Source organism: Rhinopithecus bieti, unplaced genomic scaffold (assembly GCF_001698545.2).
Source record: "Rhinopithecus bieti isolate Rb0 unplaced genomic scaffold, ASM169854v2 scaffold_14454, whole genome shotgun sequence".
Classification (NCBI taxonomy): Eukaryota; Metazoa; Chordata; class Mammalia; order Primates; family Cercopithecidae; genus Rhinopithecus; species Rhinopithecus bieti.
The window spans coordinates 1,965,802-1,978,928 of record NW_016808228.1 but is presented as its reverse complement, the minus strand read 5'-3'; the positions used below and the strand labels follow the sequence as shown (position 1 = coordinate 1,978,928).

The window sequence follows — 13,127 nt, the reverse complement described above, 5'->3', positions numbered from 1 at the left end:
TTTAAGAATGTTACAGTATGAAAAACTTGAAATACTCTGAATGAAAAAAATGTCTTAGGAAAAAAATAGCATATTTTCATGCAATTATGTACAGTCTCACTGTGTAAATTCAAGGCAAGGTTTGTTTCCTGTGAAAACAGATCATTGTTCTATTGAAGAGAATGTTCTTTCTTGTCTTAGTTCATTTCTTTTCTCCTCCTGTGCATTATTTTGCTCTGTCTTTATTTGTGTTGCAAATGACATGCCAGTTAAAATGAAAACTCTTCACAGTAAAAAAAGCTGATTTTAAAACAAGGAACTATAATAATCCTTACTAAATGACACACATCTGATTCAAGTAAAAAATGACTTAAACATAGTAATAAAAAAGACAAAACCACATTCATGAATACAAAGACAAATGTCTGCTGAGTGTTTTAGTTCAGATGTTTCAGAATTGCTGCTGTATGTTTTATGAGAATTTGAGGGAAGGATTTCATAGCAGGAAGGTATTAATGTGGCCTGTATTGACTTAAGTGGGTGACCCAACTGGACTGTGAAACTGCGGGATGCCTATGGACTCGAGCTGTTAGTTAAAGAGGAACTCCCCACTGTTGTTCAGAAATCCTGCCTCATGTCCTCTCTCCCCAAGCTTCCCATCTCTTATTGGCTCAGTTTCTAGCATTTCAGTATATTTCTTTCCTGCTAAGAACTTGTCCAAGTAACTAGTGTAAGTGTTTTCGTTCTCACTTGTTCCATCCTCCTTACCTCACAAAACTGATTTATGAAAAACAGGTCCTCCCACCACTCACCAACTGGCAGTCCCAAGAAGATTGGTACAAGGTTCTAATTGAGCCACCCCCCCCCCCTGATTTGGCCATTTCCTTTTTTCCTGTTTTTCTGGCTTACTGACTTTGATATCAAACTTTTCATTCTAGTGGGACACTTGAGCCTATTCATAGTCATTTCATTTATCAACAACATCAGTAGGGCTCATTGTTGGGAACTAAGTTGAATAGTTCCTGCAATAAAGGAATCCAAATCAAATCCTGATTCTTTTCCCTTATCTTTTCAAGCCAGTTGCTGTTGATGCTTCCTCTAGCGCTATCTGGGCTTTAACCAAATCCATTCCTTCACATTTTGTTTGGCCCTTTCTTATCAGATTTTTCTTGGCTTGTTCTTTCCAATTGGGAAAGATCTAAATAAGCTTGGGATTCATATTAATGGTTAACTTCACTCTCTCTCCAAACTAATTATCTAAATATGATGACCCTCGTTTTGTAGTTACAAGTATGGCTAACACTCCAGATCACAATATTTGTTTTCATGATGATCTGAGTATTGCCAACAAGGCTCAGTAGAGTAACTGGTATCAAAGCAGGATCCTCTAGATACTTTTCCCGATCTCCATCCAAATATTTTCGGGGATCAACTTGTACTTCTTCTTCATCAGTGACATCGGACAGAGCTCTTGGATCAAGCTGAACCTCATCAATATCAAAGTTGTTATGTATAGGCCAATCATGCTCTGAAAACTGACAATCATGATACCTGAAAAAAATCAATACACTAGTGTTATTCCACATATATGATATCATTTTCAAATTCACCGAGTACCTTTTATGTGACAGCACTGTGCTAGGTCTATGAGGGGATAATTATAGGAGAATAAAGTCATATGCCTGCCTTGCCCTACCAGAACTCAGTCTTGATAGCTAAGCTCTGTTAACATATTTGGTAATTGCCAATGAAGTATGTAACTTCATGAGGAACTGAGTCTTCCATTCTGAAATAAGACCAATTCTCATTTATTTCCAATTTGTTTTCTGTCCACCAGTTTCATGCAAACAAAAGACTTCATGGCCACAAAATGCAGATCTCGAATCTCAATCAGGTACCTTACAAATGTTTACAGTAAGGGCAACTAGAAGAGGTTTGCTGGAAAACTCATCACCATGAATAGCAAAAATCTCCCTGTGTATATGTGTTACTGAATGTGCTATCCTATTACATGCACAATCATTGAGGGAAAAGAAAAGAGATTAGATGACTTAGCTAGGTATAATAGAAAATGCAGGCCAGGTGCAGTGGCTCATGCCTGCAATTCTAGCACTTCAGAGGTGGGCAGACCACTTGAGGTCAGGAGTTTCAGACCAACCTGGCCAACATGGTGAAACCCCATCTCTACTAAAAATACAAAAATTAGTTGAACATGGTGGCGGATGCCTGTAGTCCCAGCTACTAGGGAGGCTGAGGCAGGATAATTGCTTCAACTCAGGAGGTTACAGTGAACAGAGAGATGGCGCCATTGCACTCCAGCCTGGGCAACAGAGTGAGACTCCGTCTCAAAAAAGAAAAGAACCATATTTAGGGGGGTAGAAATGGACACATGGAGAGAAAAAATAGTTTGCAGATTTGTGTAAACATACCATACCAATACCTCAATATTTGAGGAGGAGGAAAAAAACTTCTTCTTAAAATCTTAAGATTGTCATTAGTGGTTCCCAAACGTGGCCATACATCAAAATCACCTGATGACTCTATAAGCTACCATCCTACTCTGAAGCAGAATTATATCTAAACTTTCCCAGAAATGTATTTATTTATTTATTTATTTATTTGAGACAGAGTCTTGCTCTGTTGCCCAGGTTGGAGTGCAGTGGCACAATCTCAGCTCACTGCAATTGCCGCCTCCCAGATTCAAGTGATTCTCCTGCCTCAGCCTCCTGAGTAGCTGGGACTACAAACGCCTACCGCCAAGCCTGGCTAACTTTTGTATTTTCAGTAGAGACGGGGTTTCACCATGTTAGCCAGGCTGGTCTCGAACTACTGACTGCAGGTAATTGGCCCGCCTTGGCCTCACAAAGTGCTGGGATTACAGGCATGAGCCACCGCGCCCAGCCAAACTTCCCTAGAAATCCAATTCTTTCACTTTATGAAACATCAAATTATACACTAATGTTTAGACTTCAAAAAGTCCCTTTTACTGAACCTCTGCTAAGTGTCCCCAAATTAATTTTGTCATTAGGAAAACAGATTCAAATACTGGCTGAGTATGAGCACTGTGGGAGGCCAAGGCAGGCAGATCACCTGAGGTCAGGAGTTCGAGACCAGCCCGGCCAACATAAAACCCCACCTCTACTAAAAATCAGCCGGGTGCCTGTAATCCCAGCTACTCGGGAGGCTGGAGCAGGACAGTGAGCCAAGATCGCGTCACTGCACTCCAGCCTGGGTGAAAAAAAAACAAAATCTAACATTAGTTGAAAATAATTTTTATCTTAAGATGTAACTACCACTGAGACACTGGAGATATTTTATTGGATATGATTGAGTCTTGTCATCTAACATCTTAAATTGTTCTGACATTCATAAAATGATTCACTTCCAACCTTCACAGTTTAAGGACTTTATAATTTTATTTACTAAATATGCCTTAAGGACTTTGAAAATGTTTCAAAGTAGCATTTAACTTTTCCCATCATGTATCATCTAACCAGTAATTACTTTATTAAATATTTAAATTAATGGCTATTTAAGGATCATTACTAAATTTTTCTTTTGAGATGGAATCTCACTCTAGGCCGGGTGTGGTGGCTCAACCCTGTAATCCCAGCACTTTGGGAGGCTGAGGCGGGTGGATCACGAGGTCAGGAGATCCAGACCATCCTGGCTAACATGGTGAAACCCCGTCTCTACTAAAAATACAAAAAAAACAAAACAAAACTAGCTGGGCGTGGTGGCAGGTAGCTGTAGTCCCAGCTACTTAGGAGGCTGACAGGAGAATGGCGTGAACCCGGGAGACAGAGCTTGCAGTGAGCTGAGATCCCGCATTCCAGCCTGGGTGACAGTGCAAGACTCTGTCTCAAAAAAAAAAAAAAAATAGAGATGGAGTCTTGCTCTATTGCCCAGACTGGAATGTAGTGGTATGATCTCAGCAGCCTCTGCCTCCTGGGTTCCAGTGATTTTTCTGCCTCAGCCTCCCAAGTAGCTAGGACTACAGGCACCGCCACCCGCCACCACACCTAATTTTGTATTTTACATTACTAAATTTTAAGACTTCTACACTGTCTTATACATAATATTAAAAAACTCATTACATACAGTCCACTGAAAGTTCAGTAAATACTCGTTTTTCTAATTTAGGATCACTTTACCTTTCCCAGTTATAAATGTGACTGTGAGTTTCATCCATAAGCAAAATATCATCAACTTCATCTTCAATATGAAAAGGATGGCTTGAAATTGGCTCATCCATTGGAAAAGAATAGATGCTCATGTAAGGATGGGAGAGCGCTTCTTCTGCTGTTAACCGATCCATGGGGCTAAATGTCAAAATTTGTTCCAGGAAATCCAGTGCTGCAAAAGAAAAGGTAAAAGTTTTTGAGAAAAGAACTGCTCACCTTTAGAAAAACAGCGAATGTTGATCTCATTTATTTAAATGACTAGCTAAGTGATTCCCTTAGCACTTCATACTACACAATAGGAAATGAGCATTTAATTGTACTAACAGGTCTCCATCTTATAAAGGGGAAAAATGGACTACACAATTAAAAAGTTAATTTGTCAGAAATAAAACTCTGGTTTTATTTAGGACTCTGGTTAACCACAAACCCAATTCTTAAAATAAAACAGGCTAGTAGGCCTTCCTTAGCTCCTCATACAGCCTGAAAGCTGTATTTACATCAGCCACACACTTCTATGCCTTATGATACCGACCTTCAACCCTGGATCATCACCACCATCTACTCTCTGGCCACACACAACTGATGAAAACTAGCTGCAATATCCCCCATCTGGCTCATTACAAATTCATACTGAACAATTTCATTGTGACCTTTGCTATCTGGCCTTCTCTTTATACTCCAGTCTTCTTTATCATTCTCAACAGATAAACCCACTTCATATTTGTCTCAATCCTTACACTTCTTCGCTATGGTCACTCACACATCCTCTTATCCTTGCCTTCTAAGTGAGAAAGATGGCCTTTCTCTCTCAAGCCAACCTGTACTCTAGAAAGAACCCATTCTTTTCTTTAAAGAGAGAATTTTAAGACACAGGGTCTTTGCTGGAGTACAATGGCATGATCACAGCTCATTGTAGCCTTGAACTCCTGGGCTCAAGGGATCTTCCTGCCTCAGCCTCCCGAGCAGCCAGGACTACAGGAATGTTACAATGGTGCTGAAGCATGCTAAGATAGAGCAATGTATGGTAAACCACAGAAAGGGAGGATGAAAGGTAAGTATCGAGGGAAATTAACCAGAGTAGGGCTCCTAGGAGTCTTATAGGTTCACTCAGATGTACTTAATCCTGTTTGCTTTTTTCCTTCAAAGATCATAAAGAGAGCGTGGGGTGAGAACATGTATTCTTTTTACCAAGTTGCCACTGCCCCGGAATGTGCTCTGTCCCAAAATAAAACTCCACTGTTAAGAAGAAAGTAGTATGAAGCGTATAATTGATAAATCTTTAGCCTCAAAAACTCCATCCACTCTGCGTTCACTTGCTTGCAAGCACAGTGCTGCCACGTGACCAAGGATCTTTGCTCAATGGTTAATCCCAGTCACTGGCCACATATTCAGTTTAGTTCCAAGATTAAAACATGGTCCCCACCCTAAGGAGAGTATGAAAAAGATTCAAATAGCATTATACAGCAAGGTTACAAATGCTTCAACAGCACCATCCTCTTGATGAGACTCAGCAATAAATGACAACGACTCTTAAGTGGATCCAGGTTATGGCTGAGCACAGTGTCTCCACCTGGCTGAGCAGAGCCACACCTGCAGAGGGTATGCAGACACCCACCCTGTTCCCCACTCTACCTCCCAATTCGCAATTACTAGTTTGCATTTTAAAAGTGCTCCTTGGCCAGGTGTGGTGGTTTACACCTGTAACACTACCACTTTCAGAGGCTGAGGTGGAAGGGATGCTCGAGCTCAGGAGCTCAAGACCAGCCCAGGCAACACAGTTAAGATCCTGTCTCTATTTTTCAATAAAAAATAAAAAAGTGTTCCCACAGAGGACTTATTTAGTTCTGAACAGGGATGTTGTGACAGTGGCTACGGGGTTACAAGAAAGGGAGCTAGCAATGGAATTTGTGAAGACAGACTCAAAGACTAGTTAAGAACGTGGAACTACTGAAAAGCCTGCAAAACCTGCTGAAATGAAACACAGCAGCTTTCTTTCTATCCAGGCATTTACAGGAGTTACAAGTATATCTGAGGAAAAAAATGCCATCATGATTTTGCCGCCAGTGCCTACATTCAAAATACTTGCTACTTGCTCTGGAAAGTGATTCAGAGGAACAAAAAACCAGATCGTAGCCTAAGCACCAGGACAAAAAAAAGGGGGAGATGAGAGTCGAAGTTTTAGGTACACCTTAAGTATAAAAAGACTATTTGGGAGAAAGTCCCATATCTAAGGATAAAAAGTTCCAGCTCCCCTACACAGATTTCTACTTCACACACAGGCATTCATGTGAGGGTTACTCTCGTGTCACAATACCTTCTCGACTAATTCCTGGAAGCAGCTGAGTTAAAGGTTTGTGTGGCTCAGTCATGTCATTTCTAATGTAAACTGGAATTACGCTGAGAAGCTCCTGACGATCTTCCTCATGTACAACAGGAATAGATTCTAAAATCAGCTGCATCTGTTCAAGTTCATGTGCACCTGAGGTAAAAAACAAAACAAAAAAACACACACTAAATACAACACATTCCTCAATGTTTACTTATTTCGTAATAAACATACTAATTTAAATATTATAATGACCAGTGGGGGGATGTTTGAATTGAATCATCAGGTTTCACTGCTTTGACTATCACCAATCTACTTATCTATTTCCATTTCTGCTCACTGATATAGTTTTAGCTGCTTTGTTTCCACAGGGAACTGACTCTAAGTTTGGTCTCATATTAAGGTTATCACAGACTAGTGAAAAAAAAAAGCAACTGAGATTTAAGAGATCTAGATTCTGGTCTTAACTGTACCACTAATTAACTGGCTATAACTTCAGAGACAACAGCTAACATCTCTAGGACTTAATTTCACCATCAATGAAATGAAGGGTTGGACTAGACTTTTAAAATGAGAAGTTTTATAGTTCTTTGTTAGGGCTCAGTATTTCTAGGCTGTTAGGCAACTGAAGAAATAAAGGGGGCAGCCGGGCGCGGTGGCTCAAGCCTGTAATCCCAGCACTTTGGGAGGCCGAGACGGGCGGATCACGAGGTCAGGAGTTCGAGACCATCCTGGCGAACATGGTGAAACCCCGTCTCTACTAAAATACAAAAAACTAGCCGGGCGAGGTGGCGGCGCCTGTAGTCCCAGCTACTCGGGAGGCTGAGGCAGGAGAATGGCGTAAACCCGGGAGGTGGAGCTTGCAGTGAGCTGAGATCCGGCCACTGCACTCCAGCCTGGGCAACAGAGCGAGACTCCGTCTCAAAAAAAAAAAAAAAGAAATAAAGGGGAAACTAGGCTAAATAGGTGACTTTTAAAATTCCATTTGCTGTACTCCAGTATGGATGACAGAGACCCTGTCTCAAAAACAATAAAAATTCCAGTTGCCTTTCCTTTAATGTCTATAAATGCATTGAACATTCAAAATTTTTTTTAGTTCCTACTATGAGCAGGACACTTGAGAATACAGTTGTGAAACAAAACAGACCAAGTCCCTGCCTTCATGGATCTTACGGTGACATATGCTATAAGGAAAAAGAGTAAGCTAAGGGTGATAGGACTGTTGGGAAGAAAAGGGCTGTTAATACTTTAAAAAAAAAAAAAAAAAAGTGAAGAGTTGGAGACCAGCCTGGCCAACATGGTAAAACCCCATCTCTACTAAAAATATAAAAATTAGCCAGGCATGGCGCATGCCTGTAGTCCCAGCTACTTGGGAGCCTGAAGCACAAGAATTGCTTGAACCCTGGAGGAGGCTGCAGTAAGCCAAGATCATGTCACTGCACTCTAGCCTGGGCAAGAGAATGAGACTTGGTTTTTGTTTTGAGACAAAGGCAAGCCTCACTAAGAAGTGGAAAATTAAGGAAGTGGGGAATACACCAAACATTCATATGGAAGAAAGAAAGGAGTTCTAGGAAGATGGAGAGAAGCCCAGAGGAGACAGGCAGGTTGGTATGTCCAAGAAACAACAATTAGATAAGCCTAGCAAAAGTAGAGTAGCTTGGAGCACATAGTTGGAGATGAAGTCAGAGTGGTACTAGAACAAAGGGTCAGCTTTACCCTGAGTTGGAAGGAAAGCCATCATACAGTTTGAGCAGAGATACGACATGATCTACCTTATCTTTCCACAGGACCACTCTGGCTGTGATGTGGTAACTAAAGACAGCACATACTGAAGCAGGAAAGAGAAGGTCCTTCTAACAGGAGAGACATAATGGCTGACTGGACTGGGGGAGGGATAGTAAGAGTGATAATAACAAGCTGTTAAGAGTCTGGATATGGTTTGAAGAAAGAGCCCACAGATCTGTGCTAACAGACTAACAGAATTGAAGGACAGTGACAAGATTTTTGTCTAAGCAACTGAAAAATGGAGGTACTGGTTTGCTAACATGAGGAAGATAGTAAAAACAAAGTATGAGGAAGAAATATCAGAGGCCCAGTTCTGGATAGGTTAACTTTTGTTATTAGACATTTGAATGGAGATATTGAGCTAAGGAACCTGGAATTCAGACAAGAGGTCAGGGCTGAAGATAAACATTCAAGAGTCATCATCAGATATAGATAATTCTTAAAGGAATGAAAAAGAATGAGATTACCCAGGGACTAAGTGAAACTAGAGGAGCAGGGAGTCCAAGGACTGAATCTGGGATACTTCCAACATGAGGCGAAAGAGAAGAACTGGCAAGGGTGACTGGAAAGAGGCCAGGGAAGAACTGAAGAGTGGCATGTCCAAAGACAGCTGAAAAAGCACCTGAAGAGGGGAAGATCAATTGTAACAAATGCTGGAGATGGTTCAAAATGAGGACTTAGAATTGATAAGAGATTTAGCATTATGGAGATCACTGGTGACCTCGACGAGAGTGGTTTTTGGTGGAGGACCAAGCCTGATTGGACAGGGTGAAAGACGGAATGTAAGCAGAGGAATTAAGAGCAGCAAGGATGCACACATCTTTTGAGAAGTTTTACATTCAAAGAGTACAGTAGTATGTGGCAGTAGCTGAGGGACTGCGGGGTGAGGACAGAGATTCTCTTGTAAGACTGGAAAAATTAGATCAATGTTTGAATGAATACTGATAAAAACGATCCAGCAGAAGGGGTAAAGTGAAGATGCGAGGAATAGAAGTGCTAAGCAGGAAAGAGGGAAAATACCTATTGCCCAAGTAGAAGTGTTAACCTGGGACAGGAACACCTACAGAGAGACAATCTGTACACACAAGAGAAATGCACCAAAAAATAAGACTGTAACACTTTCTACAGGCTAAAAATACACTGATTTCCAATGAATGCTTGGTCCTTACCTTTTGTTGCTGTGTTCATTTGCAACTTATATGTAATAACCACTCAGCTCTCCCTTCATGTTTTTATCGAATGGTTCACTCACAAAAATCAATGAAGCATCTGGCAACTAGAAAAAAACTACAACCTAGATCTTTCCGATCATTTCACAAACTATTCCTATTAAATGTAAAGACTATGCTACTTAAAGAGTTTTAAAACAAATCCAATTATTTTTATTCCTATACTTAATGTCTGAATGTGCACTGAATGTTTAAAAACAAACATTTCAAAATACACAAATACAGCTGAGAGCAGTGGTTCACACCTGTAATCCCAGCACTTTGGAAGGCCGAGGCAGGTGGATCACCTGAGCAGGAGTTCAAGACCAGCCTGACCAATATGGTGAAATCCTGTCTCTACTAAAATTTCAAAACATAGCTGGGCACGGGGGCGTGCACCTGTAGTCCCAGCTACTCAGGAGGCTGAGGCAGGAGAATCCCTTGAACCTGGGAGGAGGAGTTAGCTGAGCTCACGTAAGCGCACTCCAGTCTAGTGTGACAGAGCGAGACTCCCTCTCAAAAAAAAAAACCACAAAAGAAACCTTTGTATAATCCATGCAGCAGCAGTAGGCACTGACCTCATTTCTATGACTTGGAGCATGACCAAATGATTTTTCATTATATAGACTTAAGTTTGTTTTTGTTCTGAGACAAAGTCTTGCTCTGTTGCACAGGCTGGAGTAAGTGGCATGATCACAGCTCACTGTAGCCTTGACCTGCCAGGCTGAAGCAATCCTCTCACCTAAGCCCCTTGAAGAGCTGGGACCACATGTGTGTGCCACCATGCCCAGCTACATTTTTGTTTTTTTGTCAAGACAGGGTCTCACTATGTTGCCCAGGCTAGTCTCGAACTCCTGGGCTCAACTGATCCTCTGGTCTTAGCCTCCAAAAGTGCTGGGATTACATGTATGAGCCACCACACCTGGCTTGTTTTTCTGACTCGTTACTGTGGTGGCTTTAAAATGTGTCCACCTGGCCGGGCACAGTGGCTCCTGCCTGTAATCCCAGCACTGTGGGGGGCCAATGCAGGCAGATCACCTGAAGTCAGGAGTTTGAGACCAGCCAGGCCAAAAGTGTAAAAAAAAGTTAGCTGGGTGTGATGACAGACACCTGTAATCCCAGCTACTTAAGAGGCTGACGCAGGAGAGTCGTTTCAACCTGGGAGGCGGAGGTTGCAGTGAGCCAAGATCGCACCATTGTACTCTAGCCTGGGCGACAAGAGCAAGACTCCATCTCGGAAAAAAAAAAAAATTTTATATATATATACACACACACACACACACACACACATACACACATACACACATATGTACATACATATATATATATATGTATGTGTGTGTGTATCCACTTAATCCTTGTTCATTCGAGAAGGTAAAAAATGAAAAAAACGGTCCAAAAATTCTTTTGATACTCCTCCATTTAAAGGGTGGAACTGAACTCCGCTCCCATTGATCATGAAGTGTACTTAGTGACTCACTTCTAACACATAAAATAAAGCTAAAGTTGACAGTATGTAACTTTTGAGACTTGGTCACAAAAAGATATTTTACATGTGTGGTCAACTGATTTTTGATGACAGTGTCAAGATAATTCAATGGGGAAAGAATCTTTTCAACAAATGGTGCCAGGACAAACGGACATCCACATGCAAAAGAATGTGTAAGAGTTAATCCCCCTTTTTCTTCCCCCTGCCACCGAATACAGAGTCTTGCTCTGTTGTCCAGGCTGGAGTGCAGTGGCACGATCTCGGCTCACTGCAACCTCTGCCTCCCAGGTCCAAGCGATTCTCCTGCCTCAGCCTCCCAAGTAGCTGGGATTACAGGCGCGCCACTATGCCCAGCTAATTTTTGTATTTTTAGTAAAGACAGGGTTTCACCACGTTGGCCAGGGTGTTCTCGAACTCCTGACCTCAGGTGTTCCACTCTCCTCTGCATCCCAAAGTGCTAGGATTACAGGTGTGAGCCACCGCACCCAGCTGTAAAAGTTAATCCTATAAAACTCTCAGAAGACAACACAGGAGAAAACAACCACGACCTTGGGTCAGGCAATTATTCCTCAGATATGACACCAAAAGCAAAAGGGACAAAAGAAAAAGATAACTGGACTTCAGAATTAGAATCTTGTTTCAGGCCTGGCACAGTGGCTTACGCCTGTAATCCCAGCACTTTGGGAGGCCGAGGCAAGTGGATCATGAGGTCAGGAGTTCGAGACCAGCCTGACCAACATGGTGAAACCCCGTCTCTACTAAAAATACAAAAATCAGCTGTGCATGGTGGTGCGCGCCTGTGATGCCAGCTACTCAGGAGGCTGAGGGAGTAGAATCGCTTAAACCCAAGAGGGAGAGGCTACAGTGAGCCAAGATTGTGCCACTGTACTACAGCCTGGGCGAGTGCGCAAGACTCCGTCTCAAAAAACAAAACAAAACAAAAAAAAACAACTTGTTTCAAAAGACACTATCAAGAAAGGAAATGAAACTGCAGAATAGAAGAAAAACATGTAAATCACAAAAGATTTGTATTCAGAATTATGTAAAGAATTCTTACAACTCAACAATAAAAAGACAACCCAATTTAAAAAATAGGCAATAGATCTGTACAGACATTCAACATCCATTAGTAGGGAAATGCAAATCAAAACCTCAATGAGGCCTGGTGCAATGGCTCCTGCCTGTAATTCCTGCACTTTGAGAGGCCAAGGCGGGCAGATCACTTGAGGTTAGGAGTTCGGGACCAGCCTGGCCAACACTGTGAAACCCTATCTCTACTAAAAATACAAAAATTAAGTGGGTGTGGTGGTGCATGCCTTTGTGATCCCAGCTACTCCGGAGGCTGAAGGCAGGAGAACTGTTTGAACCTGGGAAGCGGAGACTGCACCACTGCACTACAGCCTGGACAACAAAGCGAGACTCCATCTCGAAAAAAGAAAAAACAAACCACAATGAGATACTACTTCATACCTGATAGGATGGCTATACTCAAAAAGATAAAATTTAACTCTCATGCATTGCTGGTGGGAATGTAAAATGGTACAGCTGTGCTGGGAAACTGTTCAAAAAGTTACAGTTACCACACGACCCAGGAATTCCACTCCTAGGTATATATACCCCAGAGAACTGAAAACATTTTCACACAAAAACTTGTACACAAATATTCACAACAGCATAATTCATAATGAAGAAGTGGGAACCCAAATGTCCATCAACTGAGGAATGGATAAATAGCATGTGGTATATTCATAGAGCAGAATACTATTTGCCCATAAAAAGGAAAAAAGTACTAATATATGCCACTACATGGGTAAACCTCCAAAATATTGCTACATGAAAGAAGCCTGTCCCAAAGTCCAAATGTTATCTCAAACAACCAGAGTAGGCAAATCCATAGACACACAAAGTAGATTAGTGGATGCCAGCGGGTGGGGGAAAGAGGAAATGAGAAGTGACTGCTAATGGTTTGCAGGATCTTTTAGGAGCCAAGACAGTGTTCCAAAATTACACTGTGTTATTTACAGAGTATATAACTCTGTAAATATACTAAAAAATATGGAACTGTATAATTTAAATAAATTGTATAGTATGTGAATTATATAACAACACAACTTTTTAAAATAAGATATACTGGCTATCTCCTTGCTGTCTTTTGG

At 41.5% G+C, this 13,127-nt stretch overlaps 1 protein-coding gene across 1 annotated transcript in view; it reads right to left on the bottom strand.

The window, feature by feature from the left end:
• Nucleotides 1-416: 416 nt before the first annotated feature.
• MAPK6 (mitogen-activated protein kinase 6) overlaps nt 417-13,127 on the bottom strand; it is a 49,217-nt gene continuing 36,506 nt past the window's right edge. Inside the window, 14 exon segments of the mRNA XM_017886149.1 lie at nt 417-437; nt 439-519; nt 521-729; nt 732-779; nt 782-848; nt 850-939; nt 941-973; nt 976-1,065; nt 1,067-1,168; nt 1,170-1,277; nt 1,279-1,358; nt 1,361-1,530; nt 4,134-4,335; nt 6,478-6,647. Of these exon segments, the coding sequence (XP_017741638.1) occupies nt 417-437; nt 439-519; nt 521-729; nt 732-779; nt 782-848; nt 850-939; nt 941-973; nt 976-1,065; nt 1,067-1,168; nt 1,170-1,277; nt 1,279-1,358; nt 1,361-1,530; nt 4,134-4,335; nt 6,478-6,647 (1,471 nt within the window).